This window comes from Narcine bancroftii, chromosome 2 (assembly GCF_036971445.1).
Source record: "Narcine bancroftii isolate sNarBan1 chromosome 2, sNarBan1.hap1, whole genome shotgun sequence".
NCBI lineage: Eukaryota > Metazoa > Chordata > Chondrichthyes > Torpediniformes > Narcinidae > Narcine > Narcine bancroftii.
Window position 1 is genome coordinate 171,210,177 of NC_091470.1, and position 19,775 is coordinate 171,229,951.

At 36.4% G+C, this 19,775-nt stretch overlaps 1 protein-coding gene across 20 annotated transcripts in view; it reads right to left on the reverse strand.

Annotated features, from left to right (window-relative positions):
- eif4g3b (eukaryotic translation initiation factor 4 gamma, 3b) overlaps nt 1-19,775 on the reverse strand; it is a 346,564-nt gene that overhangs the window by 116,901 nt on the left and 209,888 nt on the right. For 18 of the 20 annotated variants that reach the window (XM_069919086.1, XM_069919084.1, XM_069919079.1 and 15 more), the window contains 3 exons: nt 17,329-17,419; nt 15,827-15,865; nt 11,973-12,746 (listed from right to left, as the gene is read on the reverse strand). In XM_069919086.1, the coding sequence (XP_069775187.1) occupies nt 11,973-12,746; nt 15,827-15,865; nt 17,329-17,419 (904 nt within the window). The remainder of the gene's footprint in view (nt 1-11,972; nt 12,747-15,826; nt 15,866-17,328; nt 17,420-19,775) is intronic. The other 2 variants (XM_069919085.1, XM_069919076.1) reach the window with 1 other exon arrangement.

The window sequence follows — 19,775 nt, forward strand, 5'->3', positions numbered from 1 at the left end:
ATCTCTGGATTCTTTGGTATATTGTTTTCTGTTATTTTATTTAATATCTGATTGAGATCATCCCAAAATTTTTCTACTCTCTCACATGTCCAGATTGCATGAATTGTTGTTCCCATTTCTTTTTTACATCGAAAACATCTATCAGATACTGTTGGGTCCCATTTATTTAACTTTTGCAGTGTAATGTATAGTCTGTGTAACCAATTATATTGTATCATACGTAGCCTCGTATTTATTGTATTTCTCATCGTTCCAGAACATAATTTCTCCCATGCTTCCTTTTTTATCTTTATATTTAAATCCTGTTCCCATTTTTGTTTAGTTTTATCATTTGTTTCCTCATTCTCCTTTTCTTGCAGTTTAATATACATATTTGTTATAAATCTTTTGATTAACATTGTATCTGTAATCACATATTCAAGGTTACTTCCCTCTGGTAAACTCAAATTGCTTCCTAATTTCTCTTTCAAGTAGGATCTCAGTTGGTAATATGCCAGCGTTGTATCTCCAATTATATTGTACTTATCTCTCATTTGTTCAAAGGATAAGAATCTACTTCCTGAAAAACAATTTTCTATTCTTTTAATCCCTTTTTTTTCCCATTTTCTAAAGGAAAGGTTGTCTATTGTAAAAGGGAGTAGCTTATTTGGCGTCAATATTAGTTTTGGTAATTGATAATTTATTTTATTTCTTTCTACATGAATCTTCTTCCAAATATTGAGGAGATGATGTAATACTGGAGAAGTTCTATGTTGTACCAATTTTTCGTCCCATTTATATAATATGTGTTCAGGTATCTTTTCCCCTATTTTATCTAATTCTAATCTCGTCCAGTCTGGTTTTTCCCTTGTTTGATAAAAATCTGATAGGTATCTTAATTGTGCGGCTCTATAATAATTTTTGAAGTTTGGCAATTGTAAGCCTCCTTGTTTATACCATTCTGTTAATTTATCTAGTGCTATCCTCGGTTTCCCCCCTCTCCATAAAAATTTCCTTATTATTTTCTTTAACTCTTTGAAGAATTTTTCTGTCAGTTGTATTGGCAATGCCTGAAATAAGTATAGTATCCTTGGAAAAATGTTCATTTTAATACAGTTTATCCTTCCTATCAGTGTTAGTGGTAGCTCTTTCCAATGCTCTAAATCGTCCTGTAATTTTTTCATTAGTGGATTGTAATTGAGTTTATATAATTGGCCTAGATTTTTGTTTATTTGTACACCTAGGTATCTTATTGCCTGCATTTGCCATCTGAATGGGGATTCCTTCTTAAATTTTGAGAAATCCGCGTTATTCATAGGCATTGCTTCACTTTTATTTACGTTTATCTTGTATCCCGACACTTCTCCATACTCCTTCAATTTCTTATATAATTCTTTTATTGATAGTTCTGGTTCTGTTAAGTACACTATCACATCATCCACAAATAGACTGATTTTATATTCCCTGTCTTTTATTTTTATTCCTTTTATATTATTATCTATTCTTATCAATTCTGCTAGTGGTTCTATAGCTAGCGCAAACAATAACGGTGATAGTGGGCATCCCTGCCGCGTTGACCTGCTTAAGTTAAATTGCTTTGATACATGTCCATTTATTGTCACTTTCGCTAACGGTCCCTTATATAATGCTTTAATCCAATTAATATACTTCTCCGGTAAACTGAATTTTTGCAATACTTTGAACAAATAATTCCATTCTACTCTGTCAAAGGCCTTCTCTGCGTCTAAAGCAACTGCTACTGCAGGTGCTTTATTTCCTTCTACTGCATGAATTAAGTTAATAAATTTACAAATATTGTCTGTTGTGCGTCTTTTTTTGATAAATCCAGTTTGGTCTAAATTTACCATTTTCGGTACCTGTTCTGCTAATCTGTTTGCTAATAGTTTAGCTATTACCTTATAATCTGTGTTTAGCAAAGATATTGGTCTATATGACGCTGGTGAGAGTGGATCTTTCCCTTGTTTTAGTATTACTGTAATTATTGCTGTTTGACATAAATCTGGTAAGTTTTGTGTCTCATCAATCTGGTTGATTACATCCAGGAGGGGCGGTATTATTAGGTCTTTAAATGTTTTGTAGAATTCTATTGGGAGTCCATCCTCTCCTGGTGTCTTATTATTTGGTAATTTTTTAATTATCTCTTGTATTTCTACTGTTCCAAATGGTTCTGTTAATTTATTTTGTTCCTCTATTTGTAGTTTTGGTAGTTCAATTTTAGTCAAAAATTCATCTATTTTCCCTTCTTTCCCTTCGTTTTCAGTTCGGTATAATTGTTCATAGAATTCTCTAAAGTTTTCCTTAATTTCTTTTGGATTATATGTAATTTGTTTGTCTTTTTTCCTTGTTGCCAATACCATTTTCTTAGTTTGCTTTGTCTTAAGCTGCCATGCTAAGATTTTGTGTGTTTTTTCACCTAGTTCATAATATTTCTGTTTTGTCTTCATTATATTCTTCTCTACCTTATATGTTTGTAATGTTTCATATTTTATTTTTTTATCCGCCAATTCTCTTCTTTCAGTTGTATCTTCCTTCATTGCTATTTTTTTTTCTATGTTTACTATTTCCCTTTCCAACTGCTCTGTTTCCTGATTATAGTCCTTCTTCATCTTGGTTACATAACTTATTATTTGCCCTCTAATGAATGCTTTCATTGCGTCCCATAGTATAAAGTTACCTTCCACTGATTCCGTATTTACTTCAAAATACATTTTTAATTGTTTTTCAATAAATTCTCTAAAATCCCGTCTTTTAAGTAGCATGGGGTTTAATCTCCATCTATACATTCTTGGAGGGATGTCCTCTAGTTTTACTGTCAGTATTAAGGGTGAATGGTCCGATAGCATTCTCGCTTTATATTCTGTTTTTCTTACTCTATCCTGCATACTAGCTGATAACAAAAATAGGTCTATTCTTGAGTATGTTTTATGTCTAGTCGAGTAGTATGAGTATTCCTTTTCTTTTGGGTTTTGTTTCCTCCATATATCCACCAGTTTCATTTCTTGCATTGATTTAATTATAAATTTGGTTACTTTGTTCTTCCTGTTAATTTTTTTCCCCGTTTTATCCATATTTGGATCCAAATTCAGATTGAAATCCCCTCCTATTAGTATGTTCCCTTGCGTATTAGCTACCTTCAAAAAGATATCTTGCATAAACTTTTGATCTTCTTCGTTAGGTGAATATATATTAAGTAGATTCCAAAGCTCCGAATATATCTGACATTTTATCATAACATATCTCCCTGCTGGATCTATTATTTCCTCTTCTATTTTAAATGGCACATTTTTGCTAATTAATATAGCCACTCCTCTTGCTTTTGAATTATACGATGCTGCTGTTACATGTCCTACCCAATCTCTCTTTAATTTCTTGTGCTCCAATTCAGTTAAGTGTGTTTCTTGGACAAATGCTATATCTATTTTTTCCTTTTTCAGTAAATTTAGTAGTTTCTTCCTTTTAATTTGGTTATGTATTCCATTAATATTTAGAGTCATATAGTTCAGCGTAGCCATTTTATATTTTGTTTATCTTCTCTTTCCGTTTTTCCATCATTACCTTTCCTCCTTTTCCATTTCTGTTTTCTTATTTTCAACTCTTTATAAGACAACATTCCTACAACATCCAACATTTTCCTTATTCTCCTATTTCTATCTTCTTTATCCCCAATCTCCCCTTCCCCTCCTGAGTTGTCCTTTATCCCTTGTCGGACAACCACATCTCCCCTCTCCATTTGGATTTGCGAATCCACTCGCAAGCGTCAACTGATTTTGCAGTGACTGCTATTTTCCCCCACCCAGCCCCCCCCAGAAAAGATTTCACTTTTCATATGTCACAAAGGTCACTCTTTTAATTCCCTCCTTATTCTCTCTATTCCATTACCTTCCCTTATTAATTCTTGTCTATACTATCTATATTTTCCTCTAATTACAGATACATTCACGTATGCACATTGTTTCTATTCACTCTTATACCTCTTTACCCGCATACATATCAATCGTGGTCATTTTTACTCTCATTACCCGTCTTCATCCCTCAGTCTATTTTTGTAATTGTTCTGCAAATTTTCGTGCTTCTTCTGGATCCGAGAATAGTCTGTTTTGTTGTCCTGGAATAAATATTTTCAATACCGCTGGATGCTTCAGTATAAATTTATACCCTTTCTTCCATAAAATCGCCTTTGCTGTATTGAACTCTTTTCTCTTCTTTAGGAGTTCAAAACTTATATCTGGATAAATGTAGATTTTTTGCCCTTTATACTCCAGTGGTTTGTTGCCCTCTCTTACTTTTTCCATTGTCTTCTCCAGAACCTTTTCTCTTGTAGTATATCTTAGGAATTTTACTACAATAGATCTTGGTTTTTGTTGTGGTTGTGGTTTAGAGGCCAATGCTCTATGTGCCCTTTCTATTTCCATTTCTTGCTGTAGTTCTGGACATCCTAGGGTCTTAGGGATCCACTCTTTTATAAACTCCCTCATATTCTTGCCTTCTTCATCTTCCTTAAGGCCCACTATCTTTATGTTATTTCTTCTGTTATAATTTTCCATTATATCTATTTTTTGAGCTAGTAGTTCTTGTGTCTCTTTAGTTTTTTTATTAGATTCCTCCAATTTCTTTTTTAAGTCTACTACCTCCATTTCTGCTGCTACTGCCCGTTCTTCCATCTTGTCCATTTTTTTCCCCATTTCTGTTAAGGTCATATCTATTTTATTCACTTTCTCTTCTGTGTTATTTATTCTTCTTCTTAAATCATTGAATTCCTGTGTTTGCCATTCTTTAAATGACTCCATGTATCCTTAACAAGAGAAAGTATATCATTTACCTTGCCTTTCCCTTCATCTATTTCACTGTATTCTTCCTTTTCTTCTTCCTCTGGGTTGGCCATCTGTTGTTTCTTTGTTGCCCTTTCCTTCTCTTCTTTCTTGTTTTCATTGTTTTCTGTGGTCTCTTCTTGCTGCAGGTGTTCTGCAGCTGTCGTTGCCGGCTGTGGAGATCGACTCCCCAGCTGGTCCCCCCTCCCGTCGGTGTGTTTTTTTTCATGCGCGGTTGCGCACTTTTACTCGGCTCTGCGAGCCATTGTTGTAGTTCTATTTCTACCGACCTGAGGAAGCGGACAGGTAAGGCCTTCTCTTTCTTCCTCCGTTGTCTTCTCTTCCTCTCTTCTTACCGTTGATTTTGATTTTTCTTTTTTTGTCGCCATCTTCTTTCCACCTTTATACTCACTTTTCTTTAACTTTTATTTCTGTGCCTTTGTATTTTCTCTTGTTTTTCCCGACTTTTCTGGAGAGGGCTGGAGTTCACCGTCCGGCCACTACTCCATCACGTGACTCCTCCCAAACTCCACAATATCTGATGGCTATTGCATAATTTTAGTCATTTGCAAAACACATCATAATTTGAACAATGTGGTATCTGTGAATATAAAATGGAAACTTTCATCCAATCAAATTTATTGCACACGAGTTACCACTACTATTCTTTAACACAATTGCCTTTGTTGGCTGCAAGTTCTACTTGATCACAGAAAATAATGATAAAGTATAATTCAATTCTGGTTTATTGGAAAGGTACAAAAATCTCTCCAACGAAGCATCTAAGTGTAGTTGCACAATCACTAGTAGCATTGGAAACGTGATAATCACACAGAAAATTGTTGACCAGGCAATAATTCCATTTCACTATCAGGATTACAATGACCCTGCTGAGGGAGAAAAGAAACATTTATACTAATTATATGTTGCTGTGCCAGGAACGAAAATTATATGACCAACAATTTCACAAAATGATCGTGAAACAACAGACATTCAACACGGTCCTCGTTTTCTTAATTTTAATTTAGACATTCAGCACAGTAACGTGCCCTTTTGTGCTGTCCAAATACACCATTTAACTTACAACCCCGATATGTCTCAAACAGTGGGAGGAAACCGGAGTCCCCGGGGAAAACCCACGCAGACACGAGGAGAACATACAGACTCCTTACAGACAGCGCAGGATTTGCTGTAAAGGCATTGTAATGGCCGCCATGGTAACCGTGCCACCCCTTTTCCAGGCAAGACCTTGCTCAAAATATAATACATTTTGCTTTTCTTTGTGAATATCTTGCAGTTTTGATAATTCTTCTTATATTGAATCATGATTTCAACCACCCATGTGAACTACCCACTGGACTACCATAATTAGTCAACATATTATGGATTCAGTAATATCTGCCTCTACAGCAATGGTATCTGGGACACAGAAACTAGCAATAAATCCATTAATTAGAAAATCATACATTACACCAGGAAACAAATTAGTGACCCTGGGTAAACTTATACCTCTCATTTTGTTTGTTTTAGATTGGTCACAGTGTTTGAGCTACTGAAAGAAAATAGACACACACACCGAGAGCACTTCAGTTTATACAAATGTTTATTACAAATTTAAAAGCTGATTTCAAACTACAATATGCTAGCCCTTCCCAACTATACTTATCAACGCCTCGACTGGTCCCAACTGCCGAAGCGAGGCAACGACAGCACACTTGTAGTAGGTTTGTCAGGGCGCCGGTAGCAGCTTCTCCACCTCCCCCGACCGGGATGTTGGCTGGACTCTAGAAGTTCTTCTTCTTGCTGAGAGATGTTGCCACCTCTCGGAGAGTCTCAAACTCCAGCAGTGGGACCATGGCTTATATTACCCAAAAACTGCCCAGCCAAGCACCCACTCCCAGCACAAGAAGAAAGATAAGCGAGCAAGCTAGCATGCTTAGGCTTCTATCGAATAACATAATTTTCAGATTATCACTTTGAATACAATGGTTTATTTTGCATCAAGGCTAGGCCTCTGACAGTCTGTGACCAAAACAAGCAGGAAGATTAAATGTTCTCGGTACACAGATGTCCTTTCATCAGATAACAGCATCTCTGGCCCCTCGATGGAATTTAGCTGATGTCTGCTGGTTCTAAAAAACAAGCAGGTTCTCAGCCTTGCAGAAGCAAAGGCTGCAAAAGTAAAAAAAACACGGTTTAAATCTTCCATTACAGAGTCACATGTTTCTTTCCCACACTTTGTCTGTTCTATAATTTTCTACGTTACTCTCTAGTTTTTTTTTTAAACTTTAAGTGAGCAATTATATTCAGATTGGGAATGCCCAGAAACACATCACTCCCAAAACCAATTAAAAATTGATTACAAAGCACTATCTGAATAAAGATTCCTTCGCTTCCACATCTGCATAAGGATTACATTTTATTCCAATTTTACCTACGGCAGGGTTTACATTCTCTTTCACCTTTGCCTGGTGACATTTCTTAGCATTCACGAGGCAGCCAAATCCTATATTATGTTCCAACTCCCACAATAGAATAATCTTTCAGTTTTGGCTTATTAATTGCTCGATCAATATCCTCCAGTCACTGCCATCTCTTAACAATTTACTGCAGTTGAACTCTGATCATCTTTTATCTGATGACTCAGAAATTCCAATGCTTTGACACTGCGCTCACTGGAAGTAGATTCCTACACTCCCTATTACAAGATCACAAAATATAGGAGCAGAGGTCGGCCCATCGAGACCGCTCCACCATTCTAATCATGAGCTGATCTTACCTCCCACTCAGCCCCACTGCAAGACTTTCTCCATGAAACCCAAGACTAATCAAAAAAATATACCCAATTGCCTGGAGCAACGAGTTCCACAGACTCACAACCATCTGACTGAAGAAAATTTTCTGCATCTGTTTTAAATTGATGCTCTTTTCTCCTGAAATTATGTCCTCTTCTCCTATAATTCCCGACCATGAGAAACATCCTTGCCGTGTCTTCAAAATGTGGTTCCCCTTCAACCTTCTGTCCTCTGCTGAGTACAGTACAAGAGCTGGCAGTCGTTCCTCATATTCCTGGTATCGTTCTAGTAAATCTTCTCTGAACCCCCTACAATACCAGCATGTCTTTTCTCAAATACGGCACCCAATACTTTACACTGGACTCCAAGTGAGGTTTCCCCAGTGCTTCATAGACTAGAAGAATCGCAAAGTGAGCCAGATGTTATGCAGGAAATTATTGGTTCTGATAAAGCTCAGTTTTTGGGATGAAGAAAACGATAACACAAAAGACAAACAATGATCCATAGCATTTTGGGCCTTTCTGGGTCCCTGATAATATTAACTTATTTTTCTTCATACTGGAAGGTGCCAGTAAAAAAAAGACAATGATCTCAGATGTATGTCTTTAGATGAAAATTTGGCACAGCTTTCAACATTACATAAGAAACTATACAATGGTAAGAAATAAGAGCTCCTGTTCAGTGAAATAATAAAGCAAAATATTTTTATTGAAGTTTTTAAGCAGTAGAAAACAAAGTAGGACAAAATCAGCCAGTGAATGAGGAACGGGCTTGCAGTGCAACATGGTATTCGTCTGCAGCCATTTTCCTTTCATGTGCAAAATGGTGATATTGAGTAATAAACAGCATAAATAATTGCTCGATCAATAAGTTGTATGTAATTATTAAAGAACCATTGCCCATTTCCTCCCCTCCAACAAAGGCATATTGAGTTTAATTTTTAATCCTCACCCAGAGAGCACACTAAGTTAACTCAGGATACATTAAGCACGGAACCAGGACCCTCTGTGATCTACATGCTCACTTCTGATTAGATAAACTGAAATAGTGAGACAACCTTCCAATTTTATGAAAATAAAATCCCTGTTATCCAGATTCCAAGCAACTGGTAGCCTCAAGCAACTGGGAAAAAGAAAATTGCAGAAATAGGTTAAAAAAAAATTTAACATTTAAATTTGGCACTCCGAGTGGTCAGTTCGCCAATCCACACAACACGCAATCACAAGCAAACTGCCTATTCACATCAAGCATCCACTAATCCCCATAGGCTTTACTATAGTTCCTTGTATTAGAAATCAATTGATATATAGCCAGTTTTGTATTTGTTTTCTCTTCGAATGGGGAATAAATTGTCAAAGGTATTGCTGATGAGAAAAGTCAACTTCAATACAAGGTTATCTCCCTTCAGTGATTATGAATACCAACTTCAATTGAAAAAAAAATCACACAACTGGAAACTACATACACAAGTGTGTTCAAATGTATGAGTATGCATGTGTGGTTATTTCAAAAAAAGTTGATGACACAATGTTGCCTCCAGCAACCCAGGTTCCGTTTTAGCCTCAAGCGTTGTCTGTGCAGAGTTTCCCTGTGACTGTGTGCAGTTCTTCTGGTTGCTCTGGTTTGTCCCACAACCCAAAAAGATAGGTTGGCATCTGACCTATATGTGCAGACGAGTGAATCAAAAATGGGGGAGTTGATGGGAAAGTGGAGAGAATAAAATAGTACATACTTGTAGACTGAGGATCCTATTTCCATGACCAAACTGATGGTCATTATCTTTAGCTTGACATCAGATTTATAGTGGTAGTTTGTCATTCAAAATGCTCTTATTTCTTTCTGTGATTCAGTACAGTACCATACGATAATACAAGCTTACAAGAAGACAGCCATAAAGCATCATCTTTTCCAGCTCTTTACTAATTTTATTGGCTTGTTCCCTATCAATCCATTTTCCATTAAAGGAAGGCTCAAGGACAAACTGTGACAAAGTATTAACACCCCAAACAAAAAGATTCTCCCAACTTCTTTCATAGGAGTAAAATGTAAAATTAATTAAATCACTACTAACTTTCAAATATAAAAAAAATTATTTTCCTATTCATCCTATAAAATCCTTCACAATATTAAACATAAGTGTACACATTGTAAAATTTAGCTCTCTTTTGGGCTGTTCAAAAATACTCATGACAAAGCATGGAGCTGTATGAGTTTCTCATACTTTACTACAATACAACTCTGATTATTCAAAATCGGATGATCTGAAATTTTTTGGACGTGGAAGTGACCTCTGTTAGGCTCTAAAATTTTTTCCGGATAATTGAGGACTTCAGAAAAATCAGGAATCCTCATTTGTCTGGAAAATTTCAAAGCTGAAATGACATCATTTTGCCTCCGAAATACTATGGATAAATGGGGATATCTGAAGCAATTAGAAATCCTCAGTTATCCAAATTTTTTCAGAGCCAAACTGATGTCACAGGCTGAATATATTTTAGAATTCTGGAAAATCTCTGAGTTGAAATTTGAGTTTTTGGTGTTGTTATCTTATTTTGTTATCTTATTGTTGTTATCTTATCTTATTTTGTTCAGGTTGTTTTTTTGTGAGAATTAAACATTATTTAATGCTTAAAAAAGCTTTTCCCTTGTTGTTTGTTGTTGTTTAAACATTGTTACAATTGATTTGCTGTTGCTACTGGGCTGTTTTTAAAAAGTGACCAGTTATCCTAAAATATCGTTTATCTAAAATGGGCTCGGTTCCGACCATTTCAGATAATTGGAGTTGTACTGTAATTTTTGCACTCTTACAAAATCTGAGACCCATCTTTGCAAGATATTACAAATTTAGATCCCCACTCTCTTCCTCCACAACTTTCAGCAGATTTCCAAATTTTTTTTTCATGGTGCATCAGTCGTCACGTTTTTAAACTCTAATTATGGATTCTAGGAGTTAGCTTCGTCTTTGAATTTTGATTAAGTATAGCCATATACACAATTATTTTTGGGTCAAAGTAAAGTCTTGTCATATAAAATTATTGACTCACTAATAGCTTTAATCTTTTACATCAGTGTTCCTTATAGACTACCTTCTTTAAATAAGTAAAGCTTCATGACTATTAGACAAATACAAGATCAGCATGGTTCACCTGTTATATTACCATGTATACTCAAATTATGACACTGCAGTGAGATCTCAAAAATTCTATTGTGATATTTATCTGACACAGTTGGATGTTCTTCACTCAAGAACAAACTCTCAAAGTTGGTTAGTTCAGAAAATAGACAAAACTCTCAGGAGACCAAATGCCCTATGAGACATGAACATCATCATCTTAAAATGCCCTATGAGACATGAACATCATCATCTTAAAATGCCCTATGAGACATGAACATCATCATCTTAAAATGCCCTATGAGACATGAACATCATCATCTTAAAATATCTTTCAATCTGAAAAGAACTAAAATCTTTGGCAATTGTTAAAGGTAAATTGTAATCATTATTATCCAAGAAACTGAGCAGAAATAATCAGGAGAAAATTCGGACACAAGGAATGACCTAATTCTATGGTCACACATCCTCTGAAAAAAGTTGTATGTAATTATTAAAGAACCATTGCCCATTTCCTCCCCTCCAACAAAGGCATATTGAGTTTAATTTTTAATCCTCACCCAGAGAGCACACTAAGTTAACTCAGGATACATTAAGCACGGAACCAGGACCCTCTGTGATCTACATGCTCACTTCTGATTAGATAAACTGAAATAGTGAGACAACCTTCCAATTTTATGAAAATAAAATCCCTGTTATCCAGATTCCAAGCAACTGGTAGCCTCAAGCAACTGGGAAAAAGAAAATTGCAGAAATAGGTTAAAAAAAAATTTAACATTTAAATTTGGCACTCCGAGTGGTCAGTTCGCCAATCCACACAACACGCAATCACAAGCAAACTGCCTATTCACATCAAGCATCCACTAATCCCCATAGGCTTTACTATAGTTCCTTGTATTAGAAATCAATTGATATATAGCCAGTTTTGTATTTGTTTTCTCTTCGAATGGGGAATAAAAATAATTCTGGAATCAGGATCGCAAAGACTTTAATTGGTTCACCGTGGTACCAACTGGATGGATGGGAGACTGAAAGCAAAACTAAGACTGTATGACGTTTGGCATGGCACTGACAAAGTACCTGAGCAAAAATGGTTCCAAAACATTTTCAACTGGGAATACACAAACATAATATGATGAAGAAAATACCAAACCATTCCTAAAGCTGGAAAATAAATATTTTCCATGATTCACAATAAAATAATTTAAACATTAAGGCCTAATAACACACACACAATTTTATTTAATGAAAACCTACCATGCACAATCTCGGGACTTCTTTTGGAATTTAATTGTTGTGATTCATCTTCTTCTACCTCTTTCTCCTCAATTTCCACAGATTCCTTGCTTTCCACGTCTTCATCTTTGTCATCATTAACAGGAGCTTCCTCACTGTCCTCTTCCTCTGGTGCAACCTCCGGACTGGAAGAATAAGCCACAGGAGAAAGTGTTGTCTCTGCCTCTGTTTCTGTCCTAATATTATCTGCAATCTCTATATTAGTAGACAAAGGAAGGTCTTGTGAAACATCTTCTAAGGTGTTTTGTGTTATTTCCTGGCATGCAATGCCATTCACTTCTTCAGCTGTGGTAACAGTACAAGATACCACGGTTTCATTAAAAGGAGCAACAATTGTTTCTTCGGGTAAATCTTCGATGTCCTGCTCTATTTGTTTATCATCTTCCACCTCCATGTGCAAATTTATGTTCGGTGCAAGTTTCTCCTCGTTGGAAATTGATGTTGCAGATTCTTCAATAGAATCCATAGTTGGGAAAACAGCATTACTAGACAAATGTTCCACCACCACAGCCTCCTCTACCTCCACCACCTCCTCTTCCTCCTCCACCTTCTCCTCTTCTTCTTCTTCTCCTCCCTCCTCCTCCTCCTCCTCCTCTTCCTCTCCCTCCTCCTCCTCCTCCTGTAAAGGAACTGGATCAGAAGGTTCTCCATCAATATCCTTCTTTTCTTCAACACTTTCAGTTCCGACATCTGTGATAGAACTTTTCACTGGTGGTTCCTGCTTTGGTTTTTCTTCTGTGTGAACAAAAAAGGGAAGTCTATTTCAGTAAGCATTTCATTTGTCTACATAAAATTCACATCTTAATATAACACATATTACAAATTTGCTAAAAACATAAGAAGTCACTCACAGAATCCCTTTCTAAAAACCTGACAGAAACATAGCTAGCATGAATAAAACTCAATTCTCAATTATTAATTCTGATGAAACTGCATTTAGAGCACAGGAGGAAGAAATAATTTAATTTTAGAAAATTCTTCAATTAACAACACCATTCTTAATGTCGTGTGAACTACATTTTTAACAGAGGTTAAGATTTACAATACAAAGGTTTGAAAGGGAATTTAATGGTCATGTCATCCATCAAAATTCTTTAAAAGTAACCTGCACAAGTCATTTCTTGGGTTGCAATAATGATTATTATAAATGAAGTGTTCTAACAGGTTCGTGTCTTCTCTTTAAAGGTAATCTATAAGCAAACGCATTTGGTAAGTTACTGGCTAAAGCATAATAATATGATTATTAATTAGCCTCAAGTAGAAATGAGGAAGCACTGCAATCTTTGCATTCCAGGCTGTATCCAAAACACAATTTACTTGTTTTAACATGCATCTTTCTTTTGCATCACTTGAACTAAGGCTCTAATGGTCCAGGATTTCCTGCAAGTTGGGAGACACTGTGATATTAAGCTCGAGAAAAGCTATTACAATTTGAAGAGAATTAGATGCTACCAGTACTTCAAAAGCAGCCAGGCAAAGCAAATCATAACATTAGATGATTTTTTAAGCAGTAGTGTATGCATTTCCAAGGAACACTTAATAAAACTAGCATTTCTTTAAGGTGCACTGAGTGTCTCTCCACACTCATTGATGTGTATATGTGTTGTTTCTTCAACATAATAAGTGATCTGCTGGTACTCGACTGGAGTGTAATAAAGTAAATTGTCTAAGCTTGTAAACATCCCACCTAATATGTCACATCTGGTGAAGTTCTAAAAAGAGGTGCGTTAAGTGGAGAAGTTAAGCAAGCTTCAGTATTATTTAGCTGAAGGGAAGATCATCAACGACAGGATTGATGGACTGTAAAGGTAGAAGAGGCCACTCATTAAAAAGTGGCAAACTCTGTCCACTTTCCTACCTGTTCTCCACATCTCCTTATCCTTTGATCAATAATGTACTGATCACATGAACAAATAAACATCCACTGAGTATCTGCAGCCCAGAGAGAGAGAATTCATAAATTTATGAGGTGAAAGACATCTCATCGTGAGACAATGCTCCCATGATTTGAATTATCCAACTTGAGGTACAGGTACACCCAGCTGGACGAAAGCAGAGCGTTCCTATGAAACCGTTCAAAAGCAAAAATGACAAAAAGTGAAGATCCATTCACTACTATTGAAGGCTATTTTTGTATAAGTGAAAACCCATTCAAATTTCTTTTGGAGAGTGAACACAGGTTTATTTGTAAAAGTGGATTTTCGGAAAGTGAGTATTTTTAAACCTGTAATAGTATCAAAATTCTGTCCGAACAATTTCTTCTTAATAATTTCCCCAGGTGACAACATGAAAAAGCACTCGGCCACACTCAAAGTCAATTTCTTGTCCAGAAACTAAAAATGCAGTCCTCCAAATGGGGGTCTTGCAAAATCCTGATGCAATCACAGGTGGCTCGCCAGAGGCTATACTTTGTGAGTAGTTTGAGGAGATTCGGCACGTCGCCACTCGCAAAAACTTCTACAGGTGTATCGTGGAGAGCATTCTGGTGGCTGCATCCCTGCCTGGTTTGAAGGTGCCAATACTCAGGAGAAGAAAACACAGTAGGTTGTTAATTTGGCCTGCGACATCACGGGCACCGATCTTCACTCCATTGAGGACATCGACAAGAGGCGGCATCTTAAGAAAGCAGCTTCTATCCTCAAAGACCCCCCACCACCATAGAGGCCATGCCCTCTTTACTCTGCTACCGTCGGGAAACAGGTACCTTCAGGCGAACACCCAGCTGCACAAGAACAGTTTCTTCCCCCTCACTATTTGTGAACGGACAGTGAACTATCTTTATTTATTTTGTGAGGCTGTTTATCTTAATGAGCTGCGGCTGGTAAAACAACGAGTTTCATGACATGGTCGTGACAATAAACTATGATTCTGAATGAATGACTCCCAAGATGTTCTTAAGCACCAACCCTTCCATATCTCAGAAGTAAACAGACCCGCTGTCTATTTAAATGTTTGCAATATCTGCATATTCTCTCTCTGCATTTTCTGTACTTGCTCACAATAATATCTCTGTCCACAAACGTTCATTGTTTTCTCGCCATAGACAATGCATAGTTTTCTTCCTAAGAACGTGCACAGCGTTCCATTTGCCACCCCCTTTCTCAATTTTTCGATCTGCATGCCATTTTGGACATTCTGCACCTTCCCATACCTATCTTTGAATCAGCAGCGAACTTGAACTCATTACATTCTGAATTGCCAACCATGTTTTCGCTCGGATTGAAACACATGAGCAGATGGAGAGGCCAAACATTAGGGAAAACATTAAATAGGAGAGTGGGGAAGCCATGCAGATTTTCAAGGCAAGTTCTGTTTTAAATGCGAGAGTATGGTATGTGTCTGCGTTGATTTGCCAAAGGAAGTGCTAGAAGCAGATCCAGTAGAAATATTTCAGAGGCTTGAGCAGGCAGAAGGTGGGATTAGTTTAGATTAGCATCATGGACATAGTGGGCCAAAGGGTCTGTTCCTGAGCTGCAGTGTTTCATGTTCATATCAGAAAGCAAAATTTGAACCAGTGGATCAAAAGGACTTGTGATCCCATTTCCAAAATAAAGGCGCAAAATAAGAGTTTAAAAAATCCGCGCTTTCAATTCTAGCTTATTGAAATGGATCACAATGAAGCGCTGAACAAGGGGATATTCTATTTTTATCATGCAATAGGCAGGAAAAAAAACCTGCCACTTATTATTGCATAATCAGCTCAGTTAAATATTCTTTTCTTCGGAGTGCACACTTGGGTTGGACCGAAGTCGTACCAAGGTTGCAATAGAGTCATTATTTTGTATTGTAGCAAGTTCTTAATATTAGTTCCATACCTGGTTTCAGTTTGGTGTTAGCAGCTTCAGTTCGCTCCACTGAAATAAATAGAAACATTTTATGGCATGTATTACGCCTCAAATTCTAATAGGAATTTCTACTTTTTGTATCCAAGTTTACTGGTCATGAAACTACTGCATATATAATTTTGTACGTTTAAAACAATCAATTAAAAATACTCCAATCCAACCAAATGTTCAATAAACTACTTGTATCTGTGTTGAAAATAAATCAAGATATCCAAATTTTTTCGAAGACTGACTATATTTCATTTGGTTTTCATTTCTTTGGTAGTAAGCCTCAGATTAAAGAAAATCTGTTTCCTTACTGCATGAACAACCCCAGCATCACTAGAAACTGTTGGGTTCCAAGATCATTATTTTGAATTCAAATCTGCTTTTATTAAAACTGCTAATTTTTTTTAAATTTTGCATTCCATCATTTATATTGCTTAAATTGAAAGAATGGCGAATCCAATTTTAAATTCATAAGAAATTTCATTTGAAAATTTTAAATGCTCAGCCAAAATCAAGAATCTAGATCAAACAAGACTGGTCACAAATGTAACACAGGCAGTTAATTCAACCCTATTCAATCACACCATTATATTTCATACCCAATATTTTCAATCGTTTTGTGGGCAAAACTGGAACTTGAGATTCCAAATCCCTCAAAATACCTTGTAAATTAAGAGTCCCTGGAGAAAGGGGCAGTAATAATGTCTCAACTAAAATAACTTTGTTAAGCTGTTTTTCTTGGTCAGGTAATATTTATCTTTTTTTTCCTGTCACACCACTGTACTTATTCGCCCATAATAGTCCGTTTAATGGGATACTACCTAAATAGTTTAGTCAAAAGAAATGAATATGGCTCTCTCTTAAATGGAACAAAATGGGCAATTTTCATTTTCTGAAGAAATCTGTCATAAGCATTGTATAAACTAATATCAGGCAGGTCTATAATTTGTTAGCAACATATTCCTTTCTGTGTTAAACTTGAAACACAATTAAGGCTAATAGTTGATGCTATTTCACTGGGAGCAGCCACTGAAGTGCTAACATCTTGGAATTATTACTCCACAATAATGGACGTGCCTTCCATGGTTCCTTTTAGTAATTTCTCACATGTATAACTGTGATCAAGCTCAAAAGAAACTAACTGCTAATACACACCCATACCCAAAGGCAATAGATATTTAATGGCTTAGCATTGTGAAACTGAGCCTTCAAAGTGACAGATGAAGTTTGTTCAATCTGAAATGCAAATTAAACTATTAAACTACTTCACAACTAGACTTAAAAACTCAATCTATGCACATGAAGATTTCATGTGGAGATATACCTCTTGGCAGTTACCTGACCAGAAAACAATCTGCAAAGTGAACTTTCCATTTAATTCTCCCACCAGATGTTTGATATTCACAACACTCACAATCACTAAAATTCCCCCAAATTACCAAATGAAACATTCAAGGAATAGATCAGTACAGAAATGAACAAACCTTGTTTGAAGTCCACATTTGGTGCAACATGAGCATTTTCCACAGTTCCAAAAACCGGTGCGTGATCTGCAACTTGACTGGGCAGCTGCTGCTGGGATTTGAGGTACAACAGGTGAGGATAATGAGGGTGCGGACACAAAAACTAGCACATGGAACACATAACGGAGAGGAAAATATGTAAAACAGTTTTTCATGAATTCCATAACAGGTCAATGAATTAAAAGAAAAAAAAAGCAAAAATAGATGGAGTAAGCAGGAATGAGAAGGAAAAGAAAACAGGATTACCATTAACAACAGCAAGGAAAGACAACATAGAACTCTGCTAATTACATACTCAGCATTCCCTCCAAGACTCCTTTACTTTATGACGGACTGGCCGATTACTTGCAATGAAAAAGTTCAATTGATTGTTTTCCTCCCTTTCATAAGCATATTGAGTCAAAATTAATATGTAGCTTATCTTTGCAAAAGGTTTATTATAACTAATGGGCTGAACCAAAAAATAAATTTGGTTATAAAACTGGTTTTGTACAGAGTTTAAATAGTTACAAAACTGGTTAACACAGGTGTTAACTTTAAAGAGATGAATTCTGAAAAATCAATTCTGTTACCAACTCTGATGTTCAATCAGAGAAAATCTGCTGATTTTAAGATGATTAAATTAATCTAATCTTTCCAAATTGGACAACAAATATATTGAAGTTTTAAGGATGCAGCCATTCTACTATTTTCTATGTTTAAAATTCATGTTGCTTTCAAATTGAATTAATTATTAATTTTAGAAACCATCTCAAGTCTATCAATACAGATCTTTATCAAGAGGATGGATATTTATAACAAAAAATAATTGGAAAAGAAAATTAGGAAAAAGAATGAAATAGGAAAAAATTTCTCTGACAATATCCATTTACCCCATAGCAGAGACAAAGAGATAGAATAATTTGCTAAGTTTAACAGCAACACCTTGCAATTGGTCATTTGTCAATTAATTCTTGGGGAGTTCCACCCCCCAAACAAAGTGCATCTTAGCTGAAGAACCAAAGCCATCAATCTGAACATGGCAGTTGCAGAGTTAAGTTACATGGACAATCACCACCAAAAAACACTAATTTCTGAAAGAACATTGAATGAAAATTTTCATTCCAAAAGGAATAAACTTAAAAATGGACCCACCCTGTAACCATTATAAAATGAATCAGAAAATGACTGGGGATGGATACACTTGCAGCTTAAGTTTGGTTGCGGAGGGATACACTTGCAGCTTAAGTTTGGTTGTGGATGGATACACATGCAGTTTAAGTTTAGTTGCGGAGGGATAAACTTGCAGTTTAAGATTGGTTGCGGAGGGATAAACTTGCAGTTTAAGTTTGGTTGCGGAGGGATAAACTTGCAGTTTAAGTTTGGTTGCGGAGGGATAAACTCGCAGTTTAAGTTTGATTGCGGAGGATAAACGCGCAGTTTAAGTTTGGTTGTGGAGGGATAAACTTGCAGTTTAAGTTTGGTTGCGGATGGATACATTTGCAGTTTAAGTTTGGTTGCGGAGGGATAAACTTGCAGTTTAAGTTTGATTGTGGAGGATAAACTTGCAGTTTAAGTTTGGTTGCGGAGGGATAAACTTGCAGTTTAAGTTTGATTGCGGAGGATAAACGCGCAGTTTAAGTTTAGTTGCGGATGGATACATTTGCAGTTTAAGTTTGGTTGTGGATGGATACACTTGCAGTTTAAGTTTGGTTGCGGAGGGATAAACTTGCAGTTTAAGTTAGGTTGCGGAGGGATAAACTTGCAGTTTAAGTTAGGTTGCGGAGGGATAAACTTGCAGTTTAAGTTTGATTGCGGAGGATAAACTTGCAGTTTAAGTTAGGTTGCGGAGGGATAAACTTGCAGTTTAAATTAGGTTGCAGAGGGATAAACTTACAGTTTAAGTTTGGTTGCGGAGGGATAAACTTGCAGTTTAAGTTTGGTTGCGGAGGGATACACTTGCAGTTTAAGTTTGGTTGCGGAGGGATACACTTGCAGTTTAAGTTTGATTGTGGAGGATAAACTTGCAGTTTAAGTTTGGTTGCGGAGGGATAAACTTGCAGTTTAAGTTTGATTGCGGAGGATAAACACACAGTTTAGTTTGGTTGTGGATGGATACATTTGCAGTTTAAGTTTGGTTGCGGATGGATACACTTGCAGTTTAAGTTTGGTTGCGGAGGGATAAACTTGCAGTTTAAGTTAGGTTGCGGAGGGATAAACTTGCAGTTTAAGTTAGGTTGCGGAGGGATAAACTTGCAGTTTAAGTTAGGTTGCGGAGGGATAAACTTGCAGTTTAAGTTTGGTTGCGGAGGGATAAACTTGCAGTTTAAGTTTGGTTGCGGAGGGATAAACTTGCAGTTTAAGTTAGGTTGCGGAGAGATAAACTTGCAGTTTAAGTTAGGTTGCGGAGGGATAAACTTGCAGTTTAA